This window comes from Chlamydotis macqueenii, chromosome 5 (genome assembly GCF_036417535.1).
Source record: "Chlamydotis macqueenii isolate bChlMac1 chromosome 5, bChlMac1.mat, whole genome shotgun sequence".
Taxonomy (NCBI): domain Eukaryota; kingdom Metazoa; phylum Chordata; class Aves; order Otidiformes; family Otididae; genus Chlamydotis; species Chlamydotis macqueenii.
In genome coordinates, this window is record NC_141560.1 from 18,752,406 (window position 1) to 18,772,829 (window position 20,424).

Genomic DNA, 20,424 nt, shown 5'->3' on the forward strand with positions numbered 1-20,424 from the left:
AAATGGGAGAAGAAAGTATGATTAGGCAGCCTAAAAAATTCTAAACATATTTTGACTTCAAGTATTAAGGTTCCATGCACAGCTTGTTTGTGTGAATCTCTGGGATTATATGGGTACTGTAGGCCAGAGTTCTGGAAGAACTGCTGAAATTACTTAAATAATTTGTAAAACAATTGTATCAGAACAGGTAGAATGAGTTGTATCTGAAAAAGTGTATTTGGGAAGATATGCCTGATTTCGTTCCCCTTCATTTAGAGGCACTCAGGTTAGCACCATAGTTGTAGTAATTGGTGGAGAGAGTGAGCGGCATTTAGCAGCTTTTGGTTTCTGCCAAGCTCGTGGAAGGAGGTGGAGTGTGCCTTACCCTAGGCATCTCTGCCGAGTATCTGAAGTAATAGGAGAAGACTTCATATGTAACTTATTTGTTTCTTGCTGTGATCTTTTTGCTTCCACTAATGGAAAGAAAGTCCAGACAATAGACATTTAATTAACTTACTACATGTAGATTCTGATTACGAACTTCTATCAACAGTATTAGAAAGAATTTATTTAAAAAAAAACTCCATTCCTTTATAATAATTTAATAAAAATTCTATTTAGTAATAGCCTTGATACTGAACATTGTGTAGTAGGAGAAATCCTAGCATACATTACTTATATGTAGCAAATAGTGCACTTGGGAGAGGTGAGTGATGATGACATGGGAGCGCTGCCGCCAAGCTTGCCCAAGGTGAGGCAGACGGCTCCATGTTTGAAGACTGCCTCCTCCAAGAAAGAAAGGAGGGTGATAGTTGTGGGTGACTCTCTTCTGAGAGGAACAGAGGGTCCAATATGTCGGCCTGACCCTACCCATAGGGAGGTGTGCTGCCTTCCTGCGGCCCGGGTCAGGGATATTTCTAGAAAACTCCCCAGCCTTATCCGCCACTCTGATTATTACCCTTTATTGATAGTTCAGGCTGGCAGCGATGGGATTGCTGATAGAAGCCTGAGGATTATAAAACATGATTTTAGGAGGCTGGTGAAGTTAGTTGATGGAGCGGGCATACAAGTAGTGTTTGCCAGTATTCCTTTGGTGGCAGGGACAAACACTGAGATAAGCAGAAAAAGCCATCTTATAAATGCATGGCTGAGAGGTTGGTGCAAATGCAAAAATTTTGGATTCTTTGATCACGGGGCGGTCTACTCAGCACCTGGCCTGAGGTCGGCTGATGGGAATTGCCTGTTTCCAAAAGGGAAACGGATACTTGCCCAGGAGCTGGCGGGACTTATAGAGAGAGTTTTAAACTAGATAGGAAGGGGGAAGGGGATAAAGCCAGGCCTGCTAGAGATCGGCCTGGGGAAGTGGTATTGGGATTAGGAGAGAGGCGAGGGGCTCAGCTGAGGTGCGTCTACACTAATGCATGCAGCATGGGGAACAAGCAAGAAGAGTTGGAAGCCATAGTGCGGCAGGCAAACTATGACCTAGTTGCCATAACAGAAATGTGGTGGGATTGCTCCCATGACTGGAGCGCTGCAATGGATGGCTACAAACTCTTCAGGAGGGACAGGCAAGGAAGGGAGGGGTGGTGGTGTGACTCTCTACATTAGGGAATCCTTTTCTGCTACTGAGATTGTGACTGGGGATGATAACATTGAATCCCTATGGGTAAAGATCAGAGGAAGGGCTGACAAGGCAGACATCCTGGTGGGCGTCTGTTATAGACCGCCAAACCAGGATGAAGAGACAGATGAGGTGTTCTACAAGCAGCTGGCACGAGCTGCACGGTCGTCAGCCCTTTTCCTCATGGGGGACTTCAACTTCCCTGACATATGCTGGGAGTACAGCACAGCACAGAAGAAGCAGTCTAGGAGGTTTTTGGAGTGCATAGAGGATGCCTTCCTAATGCAGTTGGTCAGAGAGCCCATGAGAGGAACTGCCCCGCTAGACCTGCTGTTCGCAAACAGGGAAGGTCTGGTGGGAGATGTGGAGGTTGGGGGCTGCCTTGGACAGAGTGACCATGAAATGATAAATTTCTCAATTCATGGTGGAGCTTGGAGGGGGAATAGTAAAACTGCTACCTTGGACTTCCGGAGGGCGGACTTTGAATTGTTCAAGAGACTAGTAGGGGGAGTCCCCTGGCATTCAGTCTTAGCGAACAAAGGGGTCCAAGAGAGCTGGTTGCTCTTCAAGAAGGGAGTCTTAAGGGCGCAGGAGCAGGCGGTCCCCCTGAGCCGCAAAATGAGCCGGTGGGGAAGAAGACCAGCGTGGATGAATAGGGAGCTATTCTTGAGGCTCCGGGAGAAAAAGAGAATCTACCGCCTGTGGAAGGAGGGACGGGCAACTGAGAATGAATACAAGGAAGTCGTTAGGATGTGTAGAGGTGAAATCAGAAAGGTGAAAGCCCAGCTTGAATTTAACCTGGCCATTGGGGTGAAAAGGAATAAGAAACTCTTTTATAAATACATTAACAGTAAGAGGAGGACAAAGGAGAATATCCACTCTTTGCTGGATGAGGCTGGGAATGTGACCACTGAGGATGAGGAAAAGGCGGAGGTTCTGAATGCCTTCTTTACGTCTGTCTTTAAAGGTCAGACCAGTTATCCTCAGGGTACTCCTCTCTCTGACCTGGTAGTCTCGGCTGGGGAGCACGCTAACCCCCCTGTGATTCTGGAAGAAACGGTCAGAGACTTACTACTCCAGCTGGACTGCCACAAGTCCATGGGGCCGGATGAGATCCACCCAAGAGTGCTGAGGGAACTGGCGGAGGTGATAGCCGAGCCGCTTTCCATCATCTATCAGCGCTTCTTGTTGACTGGTGAGGTCCCGGAAGACTGGAGGATTGCCAACGTGACTCCCATTTACAAGAAAGGTTGTAAGAAGGATCCGGGGAACTACAGGCCTGTTAGCCTGACCTCGGTTACAGGGAAGGTTATGGAACAGATAGTCTTGAGGGAGATCATGCGGCATGTGCGGGATGGCCGGGGGATCAGGCCTAGCCAGCATGGGTTCATGAAGGGCAGGTCCTGTTTGACCAACCTGATCTCCTTTTATGATCAAGTGACCCATCTGCTGGATGAGGGAAAGGCTGTTGATGTGGTCTACCTAGACTTCAGCAAAGCCTTTGACACTGTCTCCCACGGTATTCTCCTGCAGAAGCTGGCAGCCCATGGCTTGGATGGGTACACTCTTGGCTGGGTAAGGAGCTGGCTGGAGGGCCGGGCTCAGAGAGTGGTGGTGAATGGAGTTAAATCCAGCTGGCTACCGGTCACAAGTGGTGTTCCCCAGGGGTCGGTGCTGGGGCCTGTCCTCTTCAATATCTTTATTGATGATCTGGATGAGGGCATTGAGTGCACCCTCAGTAAGTTCGCAGATGACACCAAATTGGCTGGGAGTGTGGATCTGCCTGGGGGTAGCAAGGCCCTACAGAGGGATCTGGACAGGCTGGAGAGCTGGGCTGAAGCCAATGGGATGAGGTTCAACAAGACCAAATGCCGAGTCCTGCACTTCGGCCACAACAACCCCAGGCAGCGCTATAGGCTTGGGGCGGAGTGGCTGGAGGACTGTGTGGAGGAAACGGACCTGGGGGTACTGATTGATGCTCGGCTGAGCATGAGCCGACAGTGTGCCCGGGTGGCCAAGAAGGCCAATGGCATCCTGGCTTGCATCAAAAACAGTGTTACTAGCAGGAACAGGGAGGTAATTGTCCCCCTGTACTCGGCGCTGGTGAGGCTGCACCTCGAGTACTGTGTTCAGTTTTGGGCCCCTCACTGCAAGAAAGACATTGAGGCCCTGGAACGCGTTCAGAGGAGGGCTACGAAGCTGGTGAGGGGTCTGGAGCACAGGCCTTATGAGGAGCGGCTGAGGGAGCTGGGATTGTTCAGTCTGGAGAAGAGGAGGCTCAGGGGAGACCTTATAGCTCTCTATAACTTCCTGAAGGGAGGTTGTAGTGAGCTAGGGGTCGGCCTTTTCTCTCGTGTAGACAGTGATAGAACTAGAGGCAATGGTTTCAAGCTGCGCCAGGGGAGATTCAGGCTGGACATTAGGAAATATTACTTCTCGGAAAGCATAGTCAGGCACTGAAATGCACTGCCCAGGGAGGTGGTGGAGTCACCGACCATGGGGGTGTTCAAGAAACGTTTGGATGTTGTGTTGAGGGATATGATTTAGCTGAGAAGTATTGGTGATGGTTGGACTGGATGATCTTTTAGGTCTTTTCCAATCTTGATAATAATTCTGTAATTCTGTAATTCTTGTATTTGTTTTGTTTCATCCTCAGTGCTGTTGTTTGCTTCAGGTTCTGTTGAAGTGTGTGAACATGCTACACACCTGGCTGTGCTTTCTGTAATGTTAAAGCTGAGTTTGAATGTGAAAAATAGTTCGTGATCACAGATAAGTGCAAATCAACCTAAACTGCAGTGCAATAGCACCCCTGTAGCTCCAGCCAGCAAGTCGGCTTTGTCGGGGGCCCAGCTGAAGTGTCTCTATACCAATGCACGCAGCATGGGGAATAAACAGGAAGAGCTGGAGATGCTTGCACACGAGCAGGGCTACGACCTCATTGGCATCACGGAGACGTGGTGGGATGACACATACGACTGGAGCGTCAACATGGAGGGGTATAGGCTTTTTAGAAAAGACAGGAAGGGGAGATGAGGAGGGGGTGTCGCTCTCTACGTCAGCAACTGGCTGGAGTGTGTGGAGCTCCGCCTGGGAATGGAGGAGGAGCTGACAGAGAGCTTATGGGTCAAGATTAGAGGATGGGGACGGACAGGGGACGTCACGGTAGGGGTCTGTTACAGGCCGCCTGGCCAGGAGGATAGAGCGGACGAAGTGCTCTATAGGCAGATAGGAGCAGCCTCACGGTCACAGGCCCTGGTCCTCATGGGGGACTTCAACCACCCTGACATCTGTTGGAGAGACAACATGGCAGGGCACAGGCAGTCCAGGAGGTTCCTAGAATGCGTGGATGACGACTTCCTCCTGCAGGCGATAGAGGAGCCGACAAGGAGGGGTGCCATGCTCGACCTTGTGCTCACCAACAGGGAGGGGCTGGTGGGGGATGTGAAAGTAAAGGACAGCCTTGGCTGCAGCGACCATGACATGGTGGAGTTCAAGATCCACGGGGCAGCAAGGAAAATACACGGCAAGCTCTCTGCCCTAGACTTCAGGAAGGCGGACTTCGGCCTCTTCAGGGACCTGATGGGCCAAGTGCCATGGGAGGCGGCCCTGGAGGGAAGAGGGGCCCAGGAAAGTTGGTCCATATTCAAGGAGCACCTCCTCCAAGCTCAGCAGAGGTGCATCCCGATGAAAAACAAGTCGGGCAAAAAGGCCAGGAGGCCGGCGTGGATGAGCAAGGAGCTCCTGGACCAACTGAAAGTGAAAAAGGAAGCCTATAGAGGTTGGAAGTGGGGACAGGTAGCCTGGGAGGACTACAAAGAGGCTGCGCAAGTGGCCAGGGATAAGGTAAGGAAGGCCAAAGCCCTGGCAGAACTGAATCTGGCCAGGGATATAAAATGTAACAGGAAGAGCTTTTATAGGTACGTAGGGGACAAAAGAAAGTCCAGGGAAAATGTAGACCCCCTCCAGAAGGGACATGGAGAAGGCTGAGGTTCTCAATGACTTTTTTGCCTCAGTCTTCACCGACAAGAGTTCCTGTCCCACCGCCCAAGCTGTAGAAGGTGCAAGCAGGGACTGTGAGAATGAAGAACTGCCCATTGTACTCAAAGAGCAGGTTCGGGATCATCTGAGGAACCTGAAGGTGCACAAGTCCATGGGTCCTGATGAGATCCATCCGCGGGTCCTGAGGGAACTGGCGGATGAAGTTGCCAAGCCACTGGCCATCATATTTGAGAAGTCGTGGTGGTCTGGTGAGGTCCCCAATGACTGGAAGAGGGGGAACATAACCCCAATTTTTAAAAAGGGGAATAAGGAAGACTCAGGTAACTACAGGCCGGTCAGCCTCACCTCTGTGCCTGGCAAGGTCATGGAGCAGATTCTCCTGGAAACCATGCTAAGGCACATGGAGAGCAAGGAGGTGGTTGGTGACAGCCAACATGGCTTCACCAAGGGCAGATCGTGCCTGACCAATTTGGTGGCCTTCTATGACGGGGTGACGGCATCGGTGGACAAGGGACGAGCAACTGACATCATCTACCTGGACTTGTGCAAAGCTTTTGACACTGTCCCACATGACATCCTTCTCTCTAAACTAGAGAGACGTGGGTTTGATGGACGGACCACTCGGTGGATAAGGAGTTGGCTGGATGGCCGCACTCAGAGAGTGGTGGTCAACGGCTCGATGTCCATGTGGAGACCGGTCACGAGTGGCGTCCCTCAGGGGTCCGTGCTGGGCCTAGCCCTGTTCAAAATCTTTGTCGGCGACATGGACAGTGGGATAGAGTGCACCCTCAGCAAGTTTGCCGACGACACCAAGTTGTGTGGTGCCATCGACACGCTGGAAGGGAGGGATGCCATCCGGAGGGACCTTGACAGGCTGGAGAGATGGGCCCGTACCAACTTCATGAAGTTCAACCAGGCCAAGTGCAAGGTCCTGCACCTGGGTCACAGCAATCCCAGGCACAAATACAGGCTGGGCGGGGAATGGATTGAGAGCAGCCCTGAGGAGAAGGACTTGGGAGTGCTGGTGGATGAGAAGCTCAACATGAGCAGGCAATGCGCCCTTGTGGCCCAGAAGGCCAACCGCATCCTGGGCTGCATCAAGAGAAGCGTGGCCAGCAGGTCGAGGGAGGTGATTCTGCCCCTCTACTCTGCCCTGGTGAGACCCCACCTGGAGTACTGTGTCCAGCTCTGGAGCCCCCAACACAAGAAGGACATGGACCAGTTGGAGAAGGTCCAGAGGAGGGCCATGAAGATGATAAAAGGGCTGGAGCACCTCTCTTATGAGGACAGGCTGAGAGAGTTGGGGCTGTTCAGCCTGGAGAAGAGGAGGCTCCGGGGAGACCTGATAGCGGTCTTCCAGTACCTCAAGGGGGCCTACAGGAAAGATGGGGAAAGGCTGTTTAGTAGGGCCTGTTGCGATAGGACGAGAGGTAATGGTTTTAAAATAGAGGGGGGTAGATTTAGATTAGAAATTAGGAAAAAATTTTTTACGATGCGAGTTATAGAACACTGGAACAGGTTGCCCAGAAAGGTGGTGGATGCCCCATCCCTGGAAACGTTCAAGGCCAGGCTGGATGAGGCTCTGAGCAACCTGATCTAGTCAGGGATGTCCCTGCTCCTTGCAGGGGGGTTGGACTAGATGACCTTTGAAGGTCCCTTCCAACCCTAACCATTCTATGATTCTGTGATTCTATGACATTACAGTTTAGCATATACATTGTAACTATCAGAGCAGAAAAGCTGCTTCATGTAATTGGACCATGCAAACTAGAAAGTTAATTGCTAAATCAGTTTAATCCAGAAAAGTATTGCACCTTTTGACTCTCTGGAGCCGGCTTGATTAGTAAAAATGAGCATAGCAAAATGAAATAATTCTTATTCACAACAGCAGATATGAAACCTTCAAAATTAGCATATAATGCTAATTTAAATATATTTAATCTCAATCCTTTTAGCATTCAGTTGTTAAGTTGAAAATCTCTGCAGAATATTGAGTGTGAAATTAAAATTGTTAAAAATAGAAATTATGCTGTCAGGGAATCTTTACCCTCCCCTTTTGAGTGATACTGATAAGTACTTGTGGTGCCATTGTTTGTTAAGTATTTACAATTTAGGAAGAGTGTGTGTACAATTTTCCTTTTCACTTAAGACTTATCTCCTGCCTTTGCAGCTGCTACCTTCAGTAAGCTGATATTTGTAATTTTTTCTTTCAGACTAAAAAGGACAGTAGTACCATGAGTATTTAAACAAACGTAAGAAATGGGAAATAAATTTTCTATTAAATTATTTTTTTCCAAATAAAATCTGACAGCTGTTTTCACTTAACTTTTAAAAATTATTTAGATTTTTAATTACATCTATTTTTGGTATGAGTCCATAAGAAAATTTTTCTACTAGTGTATCTTCTTAATAATTGAAGAATATATCCTTAAATAACTTTTTTTCCCCCCCCAAAATTAGTGTTTAGAGCGAGCCATGAAGTTTGCATTTGAAGAGTTCCATCTCTGGTATCAATTTGCATTGTCCTTGATGGCAGCAGGAAAAGTAAGTCTTAATTATTTGATGCAATTCTTATGTTGATGGCTTTTGATAACAGCATTTGGCATTTCCATTATTTTAATCTGTAGTGTTTTTGAAAATAATTCTAATCCGTAAATCAGTTAAGTACACAGTACTCCTGAATTTATGCTTAGTGCTGTACAAAGAATGTTGTCATTTCAATAGTTTCTAAGTTAGGAAGCTGGAAAGGTGATGATAAGAACTGTCTTGGAACAAGCTTAAGCTTAGCTAATTGAATGTAAGTAATGAGTTATAAGAGATTATATTATCCAATAAAAACTTGTTTAAGTGCTGTTTTGATGAGCGAGATTTACACTTAGGTACAAATTAACACTGAGCCGTGATGCTTTTGCAGTTTTTTGTCTTTGGGAATATCTGACTGCGTCTTTTTAATATTGCTGTCTTTGAGACTGTATTCTGTGCAATTGTAGTGAGTTTTGGTTTTTTTTTTTATTTTTATATAACCTAGGAACTTATGTTATGAGACACAATCTTAGAATCATAGAGTAGTTTGGGTTGGAAGGGACCTTCAAAAGTAATCTACTCCAACCCCCCTGCAAAGAGCAGGGACATCTCCAACCAGATCATGTTGCTCAGAGCCTCATCCAACCTGGCCTTGAATGTTTCCACACTTCTTTTGACGCAGCCGAGGATGTGGTTGGCTTTCTGGGCTGCAAATGCACATTGCCTGCTCATGTTGAGCTTCTTGTCCACCAACACCAAGTCCTTCTCCTCAGGGCTACTTTCAATCCATTCTCCACCCAGCCTGTATTTGTGCTTGGGACTGCCCTGACCCTTGCACTTGGACTGGTTGAACTTCATGAGGTTTGCATGGGCCCACCTCTCCAGCCTGTCAACGTTCCTCTGGATGGCATCCCTTCCCTCCAACGGGTCACCTGGACCACACAGCTTAGTGTTGTTGGCAGACTTGCTGAGTGTGCACTCTTATCTCACTGTCCATGTCGCTGACAAAGATGTTAAATGGGGCCAGTCCCCATAGCAAACCCTGAGGAATGCCGTTTGTCACCGGTCTCCACTTGGACATCGAGCCATTGACCACCACTCTCGGAGTGTGACCATCCAGCTAATTCTGTATCCGCCAAGTGGTCCACCCATCAAATCCATGTCTTTCCAGTTTAGAGAGAAGGATGTCATGTGCGACAGTGTCAAAAGCTTTGCATAAGTCCAGATAGATGGTGTCATTTGGTTGTCCCTTGTCCACTAATGCTGTAACCCCATCGTAGAAGGCCACCGAATTGGTCAGGCATGATTTGCCCTTAGTGACGCTGTACTGGCTGTCACCAACCAATCGCCTCCTTATTTTCCATGTGCCTTGGCATAGTTTCCAGGAGAATCTGCTGCATGACCTTGCCAGGCACAGGGGTGAGACTGACTGGCCTGTAGTTCCCCATGTCTTACTTGTTTCCTTTTTTGAAAATGGGTTCAGCAGGAACCTCAGCAGACTGCCATCACTTCTCAAATATGATGGCCAGTGTCTTGGCAACTTCATCTGCCAGTTCCCTCAGGACCCACAGATGCATCTCATCAGGTCTCATGAGCTTGTGTCCCTTTAGGTTCCTTAGATGGTCCTGAACCTGCTCTTCTCCTACAGTGGGCAGTTCTTCATTCTCCCAGTCTCTGCTTTTGCCTTCTGTGACTTAGGCAATGTGGCTAGAGCCTTTGCTGGTGAAGACTGAGGCAAAAAAGTCATTGAGTACCTGAGCCTTCTCCATATCCCAGGTAACCACGTCTCCTGTTTCCTTCTGGAGAGGGCCCACATTCTCCCTGGTCTTCCTTTTTTCCCCAGCATACCTAAAGAAGTGTTTCTTGTTGCCCTTAACGTCACTGGCCAGATTCAATTCCATCAGGGCTTTAGCCTTTCTTACCTGATCCCTGGGTGCTCAGGCAATCTCTCTGTATTCCTCCCAGGCTGCCTGTCCTTGCTTCCACCCTCTGTAGGCTTCCTTTTTGTTTTTCGGTTGGTCCCGGAGCTCCTTGTTCATCAGTGCACGCTGTCTGGTGTTTTTACCTGACTTCCTCTTTGTTGAGATGCATTACTCCTGAGCTTGGAGGAGGTGATCCTTGAACATTAATCAGTTTTCTTGGGCCCCTCTTCCCTCCAGGGCTTTATCCCATGGTACTTTACCAAGCAGATCCCTGAAGAGGCCAAAGTCTGCCCTCCTGAAGTCCAGGGTAGAGAGCTTGCTGCACTCCCTCCTCACTGCCCCGAGGATCTTGAACTCCACCATCTCATGGTCACTGCAGCCAAGGCTGCCCTTGAGCTCCACGTTCCCCAGCAGTCCCTCCCTGCTGGTGAGAACAAGGTCCAGCATAGCACCTCTCCTCATTGGCTTCTCTGTCACTTGCAGACAGAAGTTATCATGCACTTCTTCCAATCTTTGTTTTCAGTTCTTTTTACTTTCTCCTGTCATACTGTGTAAAATAAAGCACATTCATTATGTAATGTACGTAATACTAATTTTCTAAAAGATCATTCTCCATGGGGGTAATTTGCTTACCTTCAGTATGGGGGAAAGAATGATTTGTATTTTCCTTAGAATATGTTTTTAGAAGCACATTCATTCTGAATAGACTTTATTCTTCTTCCCATTCTCTGTTTACTTTGAGTTATCTTCTAAACTGTGAATGGATGTAGGCAAATGACTTTAAAAAAGAGGAGCAATGCCAGTGTGTTATACAATCTTATATCAGAGCTATTCCTAAGTGCTGTTGTGACTCCCAAAGAACACTAAAACACTGCTGCTTCTGAAGACTCTGTCCTGTTCCTGCACGTTCATTTGCCTGGCTCAAATGTTGTGAGCTTACAGGCCTAGCAAAGTTTTAGATGCATCTCAAAACTGTTTTCTGAGTCATGTACCATTGGAATTACGTTCTGGGCAACTGTTTCACCAGCAGCACTTAATGATAGTTCATACAGGTTAAATAACAGCAGCAGTGTCTAAAGTCTTGTGTTTCACTGGCATGAGGAGTTGTGACAAATTGTCAACAAGATGTTTAGTAATGTCTCCTTCTCATGGGAAAAATGCAGAAAATTATGGAAATAGGAATCTCCTATCTGGGAAACATATTTATGCTTTTAGTAATTTCAATGAAAAATGTTTTTAACAGTCTGCTCGAGCTGTTAAAGTCTTGAAGGAATGTATACGTCTGAAACCAGATGATGCAACTATTCCACTCCTTGCTGCAAAGCTCTGTATGGGATCACTCCACTGGGTAAGCCCTGCCACTCTGTCTTTTCAGCAAGAGCTGTGCTAAAATGCAGTAAAATGTTAGTTTAAGGATGCAGCAAATACGTTTGCACAGTGACTACATGCAGTTGGTCATCTCTAAAAATACAGCACAGATGTGTATATGCACATGTACAACCCTGTTTGCATGGCTAATTTTAAATATTTGACAGCAGTTTTATGTTTATCAAGGTAGCGTATTTTGATACAGCTCTAAGAAATAGCTAAAAATGTATTAGAAATTGAAACATTGTTGACATACAGAGATTAAAAACACAACTTAGACTTCTGTTTCCTCTGTGCAAGAGGAAGATAAATTTATTTTTTGGAAGATAAGGAGACAAATCTCTTATATTCAAGAGTCTCTTCTGGTGATACCATGTTCACAGGCAGCTGGGGTTTATGAATTCCTAGTAGGGACGGTGTCTTTTTAAAAACTGTTACTTCAATTGTATTTTCCATAACACTGAAATTGGTATATTTGTACAAAAAAACATTAAGGTGATAGAAGATCACCATGTGGTTTTCAAGATACGTGTATAATTTTTAGAAGAATCAGTATATTTTAAAAAGGAAGACAAGAGGAGGGAAAGGTCACAATCAGAAACTGATAAAGTGGTGCAGCAGCAGAAACGGGTCTTGTTGAGGCTGACAAAAATACAGTATTAATAATTAATGTAGGTCCTAGTTCTGTAAATTGTTCCCTATGGATTGACTCCATATGGAGTAGCTTACTGTACTTAGCATTTACGTTTACTGGAATGGATTCAAATGTTCTTTTTTTTTTTCTTTCTAGATTGTTAAATAGTGTGCTAGCATGGGTGTGCAGTTAAACCTTGATCTTTTACATGTTTCTGTATTTTTGAGTTTGCACACGTTCAGTAATATTGTATGTGATGCAGAATTCTGCATGGCTATACTCTTTTTTACAGGGTTGGAGCCAGAGTTCTTGTAATTGATTTTGCTGAAGAAATTATTCATGGGGCAAGAACTCGATTTATGAAATGCAAAAATGGTAGATGGCATATACGTACCAGAAATGTCTTTTTTATTTTGCAGTGGGGTGGGGGGAAGGAAAAAGGCAAAACCACAGTAAGTTTAGAATGATCTGTGTGTTGTGTGTCAGTTTCTCTCAACCATAGGAATGGGTGCTTCAACTTAAAATCTGTATTCTTTGCTTAGTATTTAGCAGCAAAACTAAGTCTAATAAAAAACAAAATATTCCTTACAAGCGACCATGGCTGGGATTTCAACGGACTCAGTATGCGTAATACACATGCTGTGTGTACTTCTTATTATCATGTAAGATTTTAGCTAGTTTTAGACTTACATGGATGTTTTATAATATTTTCAGTTGGAAGAAGCTGAACGATTTGCCAAAACAGTTGTTGATCTTGGGGACAAAACATCAGAGTTCAAAGCAAAAGGCTACTTGGCACTGGGATTGACTTACAGTCTACAGGCTACTGATGGTAAGATAAGAGTAAATATCAACTTTTGGAAATTCCCATGTTGCCTAAAAAAAGGATACCTAGTGGAATGCTGTACTTAAAATTAAAGCTTCTGTGTGCGACCACTTTTTTCAGTCAGTATATTAAAACTTCTTCAATGAGCATGTGGAATGAAATCTCTTGATCTTGCTTATCACTGATTAAATGTATCCTTTTCAGCATCTTTGCGAGGGATGCAAGAGGTCTTGCAGAGAAAGGCTCTTCTTGCGTTTCAGAGGTGAGTGGGTGTTAATCTTTTTTTTTCCTGCTATATGTACTGAAAAGCTTTTATTATGTGTTAAAAAGAGAGACTTGTAAAAGATTGTGTAATGAGGATTTCACCTCTGGGAGTCTCCCTTCATGAGTACAGAATGTATTTCTTTAGCATTTACTTCATTATTTTCTGTCAGAAATATCTAAATTGATTTCTAAGGATTTAATTTTATTTCATTTTAAGGACATTTGTGTTGCTCTGTAGTATAAAATATTTGCTTAAAGGAGTGTTCTGTTCTGATCTAGAAGGGAAGATCTTATGATGCAGTGTTTCAAGTCATGATTCATTGTGATAGTGTTTCTAGAAGAGTTGTCACGGATCAGATTGTATAGCAGACTTTTGCAATTATCACTGTAGAGGCAGAGCAATAATTGAGGCCTCACTGCTGTGGATGAGGGGTGAAATGCAGGTAGTAAAGTAGTAAGCTAGGGGGAAAGAAAAAAATTCTATCTGGAGATTTAACACTGTAAGCAGGGACAATGCAAATGCTCTGTCTTCCAAGTGCCTTACACAGAACTGTTAGCGCTGTTGGGGTTGACAGTAGTTCATTCTCAAGGGTTTGACCCTTCAAAGAAAATGACAATAAACAGGTGAATGATTACATCCTTACTCTAATTATAGATGAAACAAATCTTGATGACAAAGCTGGCAGGAGTGCTGCACCATGTAAATATATCTCTTTTTATGTTTCTATACCCTTAAAAACCGTACTTCGGTGAGATAGGCCTAAATGCTTCAGAGAAACTGATTTGTGCATTAATGTGGAGAGTCAGATTTTTGTTGATGATTTTGTATCTGAGCAAATAGGGTTGAAGAAGTTTTCTGCAGGTAAGTTTAGAGTGAGGCTGGTATGTATTGGTCCTTCATTTTTCTGTCTTGTCATAACTATGGCTCTGTATATAAATATGTTTTAACATACCTTTGATCTTCCTGTTCATTAATGGTATTAATAGTTTTTTATTACTTCAGCATTCTTTCTCTATGTTGAAACTGAACTTTCTACCATCTGGTTTATACTTCAGTTCCTCACCCAGCCCTCTTACCACTGTCTTAATCATCACTGTTTCAAAAATACTGTGCTTTCTCACCATTTCTACCCTTTCACTGCTTTTGAGGTTCTAATAGTGAATTGCTTTCTTCTGCTGGTTCTTTGAAACGGTAAGGAATGAAATTAACTGTAGCCTGAAGGTAATCCATTCCAGTTCAGCACCTCCTGACTTCATCCTCCAATTTAGTATAGCGATTCCCAAAATTCTGAGAGTCATTCCCTGCTGTCAGTCTGGAAAATCTCCATTTTCTGAGGGTTGAGGCTGTACAGTGTTTTGACCACCTGTAAGTATGAGAGTGCTTTTGCAGGTGGCATAGTGCTTATTGTGGTAGTATTTTATTAGGATGCTCTAGAAAAAGAATAAGTGGTTTGAATTAAAAGAGAATAAACAGTACACAGTAGGTTAGGAGAAATATTTTTCAAATTATATTCAGCTTCTTAGCACTGTAAAGTTACTCTTTCACATAATCTATTCAAATATTGTTACTTAGTTGCGTGTTAAGTCATCTTTCACCCAGGAATTTTTCTGTTTCATTCTTTCCAGCTGAAAATAAGTCTTTTGATACCTTCTTAACTGGTCGGTTTTGAAGACTTCCCAGCAGTGAATTGTGCAACTGAGATCTGAAAATGTACCTAGCATCTCTTCAGTGAACCTGATCTAGTCGAAGATGTCCCTGCTCCTTGCAGGGGGTTGGACTAGATGACCTTTGAAGGTCCCTTCCAACCCAGACTGTTCTATGATTCTATTACAAATGTCTTTTAGCTGTATAGGTTTAGTGGAACTTCATTTTTGCAGTGATAGGGAGCTTTGCAATGCTTGTGCTAACTAGCAGAATATAAATTTATACACAGAAAGTCTTGGGAATATGAGAATTAATTGTGTCTAATTTCCTTTTTTTTTTTTTCTTTTTTTTTCTTCTCCAGTTGATAAAACCTCCTAGAAACTATGTTTTGTATTTTTAAGTTCATGTTCGATGGTATTGATGATAAGTTATATATTAATCCTTTACTGGCCTTTCTTAACTTGTATATAGACTTTTAATTAAAATATTTTGGAGGTTTTAGTAATGTGCAGGGTGTATGTTTTGACTCTAGTGAATTGCTAATATTGCTGTTAGCAATATTGGTGATATGAGTAGCTCGGACTCCATGCTGAATCTTGAGTTGAATGGTTTGGCCCTCAAAAAGAACAGTTTCTGCATCTCAAAAATCCTATAGCTACCTTCTAAGAGAAGGGGAAAAGTATGTTTTGAAATATGATTTTTCTGCATATTAGCATGTTTCCCGCTTGTGTTTGTAGAGAGACTCACACATGATACATCAGCTGTACTGGAAAGACATGTCAATGTGGTTGATAATGTTGCTGGTTCCTTGTGTTGGTAATATAGGTATAGGATGTTACGAAAAAATTTGTTACCACAGAGAGTGTGTTATGCTCAGCATACCAGTGTCAAGCCCACTTTCTCTTCCCATGTCTTAAAAATAAATGTTTTCTAGGAGGTGGAAGTTGAAATTCTGCATTCATCTCCTCCACAGTTTATAAAATGAGCACCTGTAATGAACTGAGTGTTTTGATGTGCCAAGTTTTTTTGTTTTGTTTTTTTTTTTTGGTGGATTTTTTTAATGACTTACCTAGAGGGCCACTTCTTGAAGAAATAGAGGTCCTGAAGAAATACAGTTATGTTTTGGACCCTTGCCTATGCCAGATTTCAAGGCTACCAGTTTGTGATAGTGACCATTTGCAGAGGTACTTGTTGCCATCTTCGCAGAGTGCTGAGGAGGTGTTTGTTTCACAAACTTTTTTTTTGTTTTGGAAGACTTTCAGTGCTTTTCCTCTGGTTGGTGTGAACTGAAGTTTCACAGAACTCACCAAATGATTGATAGATAGTAACAGCTTTATTCTTTAACTAGCTGAAGCTTGAGTGACTGAACAAGTACTCTCTAAGTGAAATAATTCTTCTCTTTGAAGGCATGTTGTTTTGGGGGATTTTTTTATTGTTTGTTTTTTCCTTTTTCTGTAAGAAAATTCTGCGTAATTAGTGTTTATTGTAATTGTTCCTAGATAATTATATCTAGTGTTTGTTTAGGAGTATATTTTAATTTTGTCTTGCTCATTTTTAAGATTTATACTGAATCACATAATTGATTTCTATTATAAATAAATCTTTAATGGCCCAAAGTGCTTCCTTTAAATCAAGGATGATTGAAAATTGTGAGAGAAGTCACTTATATCAAAATATGAGCATATGTGTAGTGAACAGATCTGAATATGGATGTATTAATATATATACATTTGTGTGTATGTTTAACCTGTATTAACAGGGAAAAAATGACTGGTTTTTTGTTTCTTTGTTTTTTAGGGCTCACAGTTTGTCTCCAACTGATCATCTCGCAGCATTTTACTTGGCACTGCAGCTTGCCATATCCAGACAGGTTAGTTCTGTTTTGAAAGTGCAGCCTCACACTGTTAGATGATTAGAATTTGTATCTGTTGATGGATACAGATGAAGATTTCTTCAACAAAACCCTGGTTTTCCTTGTGCTTATATGCATATTTGTGGAAAAAAAAAAAAGTGAAATATTCTCTCTGAACACCTTCAGTCTTGTACACTTCTCCAGCGATCTGCCACAGTATTTCCAGCTCTAGGATCAGAAATAAGACATAAGTCATTGAATTTATCTGTTTCAGCATTTGTATTGGTGGATGGAGAGGAAAAAAAAAAATGACTTTTTACTTTGTTTTTACCTATTACGTGTAATGTCTGCTCAGACTGGTTATCTGGAGAGTGGGACTCTTGCATCTAGTCTTTAATTGTCTTGACAGTGCTTAAGTCTCGAGTATCTACTAAAATCTGTGCCTTTTCTGAATACTTGTAGGAGGTTTGGTTATTGTGAACAAAATTATAAAAGTGTGTTTAAGAAAACTGGGAAATATTTTAAAGAGCTCAGTCCAACTTGTACAGCTGTTATGTTTAAGGGATTTAGAATTCTACCACATATCACATGAATCTGGATAGTGTGGAGCTGCTTTGTATGTGTCATGGTAAACCTTTTCCTGTATCATGTTTATTTTTGAAAGTAGTTTTGAGTACAGTAGTTTACATATGCTAGGTGACTGTTGCTAATGAGTAGCAGAGACATTGGACTATGTTGTAGTAGAGTAGAATGGATTGTCACTTCAATAGCATAAAATATTTTTCAGTAGCAGGCTATGACTCTGTACTTCTGAATTCCAAACTTCTCATGTTGGTTAATTAAATTTCCTGGGTTTAACACTTAGTGTACTTATTTTGAGCAAAAGCACATTCAGCTAAGGAGATAATGAAATTTCACTTGAAGAAAAGCTACTGTTGCAGTCTAGCTGTACATTTTAGTTAATATATTACAATGAAAATTTGACTGGTTAATACATTACAATGAAAATATGTACATAGTCATATAGAAATACAAACAATATTTGAAAAAATAGTAAGTGAATATTTTTAAAGTGCTGAAGGGAACTATTTTGTTAAAACAAGTATCTTATTTACGAGGGTTAATATATTATTTAATTTTTACTGTTCACTATAGAGGACCAAGTCCACTTTAAACTTCTGAGTAGTATTGTAAAGGAGTCTGTAGAGTTCTACATGGTATCCAGGTGAATATTTTGAAAATTTTATGGACATGCAATCAAGTAATAGGCAATACTCCTAATAGTGGTGCTTTCTTTTTCTGCTTCTTCTTTTTTTTTTTTTTTTTTTTTTTTTTTTTTTTTTAATCAGATACCAGAAGCTTTGGGTTATGTTCGTCAGGCTCTGCAGCTACAAGGAGATGATGCCAACTCTCTTCATCTCCTTGCACTCTTACTGTCAGCCCAGAAACACTATCATGATGCTTTGAATATCATTGATATGGCCTTGAGTGAATATCCAGAAAATTTTATGTGAGTGAATGTCATGTTTGCTTTCTACACTTTCTTTCATATTTATTTTTCTTAGATTCTCATCTCATTCATTTCAAGAGGGGGTGGATTTGAAGATTGGCCTGTTTTTTTCCAGTTGTCTCCCCCTTTGTCCATTTAATGAAAGTCTGCTTTTTATTAAAGCCTTGATTCGGTTTTGGAAGGGAGACTAGAGCTGGATAGTTGATTTTTTTTTTTTTTTTTTTTTTTTCTCCTCCCTCTACAGAATATTTGTTTAGATAACTTCTCCCTGTTGCATGCTTTAGAGTGTTTTTCTATTTTGTTTTTTTTCCTCTTCTTATACAACACTCTTAAAAAGGATAAACAAGACTTTTTACTATTAGCTTGGATAGATTTATCGCATCCTACAGATAGCTCTATGCATATTGTATGTAATCTATTCTGTAAAATACATCATAACAGCGAATCTCTTCTTTTACTTGTATAATAACCAGTCATCTGAAGTTGGCTGATGGATAACTGAACAAGTGAACAGGGAAAAAGTACGTTTGGTAGATAATCTGTTATTGTTTAAGATAGAAATCATACTTTGTGTTTATTCTTCATGTTAAGTATATCTTAAAATACACTTGGATTTTGTACTTTTGTAAGGTTTTTTTTTTTTTAATTTATTTTCTTATGTATATCTGATGAAACGCTTTACAATGAAGCTTCTCAAGGACAGCTTCCATTAACTTCCAGTGTTCCATTCTGGTGCTTTACCAACAGTCACTAAGGTTGTAATCAGTAGTATTACAAATATCATAAATGCTTATGTAGACTATTTTTGAAGTATCTCAATCTTAACTTTTAAATGACTGGCCTGTGTAATAAATTGTTACTGTATCAACATACAAGAAGAATATCTTTTCTTTAAGAATTATTAGTCTGAAAATAAGAGATTATAGTGTTTTTCCTTCTTTTCCTTGACATTTCATGCCTCTTTTTGGCTGTCTATATAATGTACTGTTGCCTTTTTCCTCATGAATCTGACAAGGACCTCTGTTGATACCACCTCTCTTCAGAACTTCTGTGGCTTGCAGCCAGTTCTGGGCAACTGCTTTTGTGGCTTTTTGCTGTTTCTCACTTCCTAGTTTGTCCACACACTTATAGAATCATACAATGGTTATAACTTGTGTCTGTTCTTACCAGGAGCTTCCATACATGCTTTGCAATTTCAGAACTATCTAGTAGTTCCTCTCCCAAACCTGTCTATACTTTCTTCAGGTCCGAGGGACCTGTCAGTAAGTCATGGTTTGAAAGACAATTGAAGTATCAGCTACCTAATTTTGTACCCTATTATTGTTAAAAACAAATACGTTCAAAGCACCATGATCTGTCATCTTCTGTCTGTTCTTGTTTCACCTTCTGCCACTTAGTGGCAATGTAAATGACAAAGAAGAAGCTGCTATGTCTCTCAATAATAATAGTCTAGAAGGACTATTTCTGAGACTGCAGTTCTCCCTATTGTAATAAGAAAACAATGGATCATTCAGTAACACGTTTAAAATTACTCTTGTGAGCGTTCAAAAAATACTTATGGATTTTTCACATATGTTTCATGGCCTTTCCATACTTGTTTCTAACTGCATCTTGTGGTTAAACATGATCCCTGACTTGTTTTAAAAAGTACTGATCTTTCTATTAATGTGTGTATGTGTGTCGTAGTTCAGCCCCGATCAGGACCAGACTATGCAGTCTCTCTCTCACTCCCCCCACCCTCCGAGAGAACAGGGAGAGAAAATGTAAGAAAAACGGCTCGAGGTTTGAGATAAGGACAGGGAGAAATCCTTAAAGTTACCGTCACGGGCAAAACAGACTCGACTTGGGGAAAACTATTCATTTATTACTACAAACAGCAGGATAATGAGACAGAGAACAAGATAACCTCCATCCACCCCTCCCTCTTCCCAAGCTTAACATTATCTCTACTACCTTCCCCCCCCCCCCCCCGGCCCCGAGCGGCACACGGGGGGAAGAGGGAATGGGGGTTGCAGTCAGTTCATCATACGTTGTTTTATGCCGCTGCTTTCATGGTCGGGGGAAGAACTCCTCACATTCCTCCCCTGCTCCGTTGTGGGGTCCCTCCCACGGGCCACAGTCCTTCGTGGAACTGCTCCGGCGTGGGTCATCTCTTCCACGGGTGCAGTCCCTCTAGAAAGGCTGTCCCAGCGGGCCCTCCATGGGCCACAGCTGCCTTCAGGCATCCACCTCCCCCGGTACGGGGTCCTTCATGGGCTCCAAGTGGATCTCTGCTCCTCCG

The 20,424-nt window shown here is 42.6% G+C and overlaps 1 protein-coding gene across 4 annotated transcripts in view; it reads left to right on the forward strand.

Annotated features, from left to right (window-relative positions):
• TTC7B (tetratricopeptide repeat domain 7B) overlaps positions 1-20,424 on the forward strand; it is a 159,457-nt gene that overhangs the window by 71,489 nt on the left and 67,544 nt on the right. For all 4 annotated transcript variants that reach the window (XM_086748707.1, XM_086748704.1, XM_086748705.1 and 1 more), the window contains exons 10-15: positions 8,060-8,143; positions 11,288-11,392; positions 12,761-12,878; positions 13,077-13,134; positions 16,579-16,651; positions 17,983-18,143. In XM_086748707.1, coding sequence (XP_086604833.1) covers positions 8,060-8,143; positions 11,288-11,392; positions 12,761-12,878; positions 13,077-13,134; positions 16,579-16,651; positions 17,983-18,143 — 599 coding nt within the window. The remainder of the gene's footprint in view (positions 1-8,059; positions 8,144-11,287; positions 11,393-12,760; positions 12,879-13,076; positions 13,135-16,578; positions 16,652-17,982; positions 18,144-20,424) is intronic.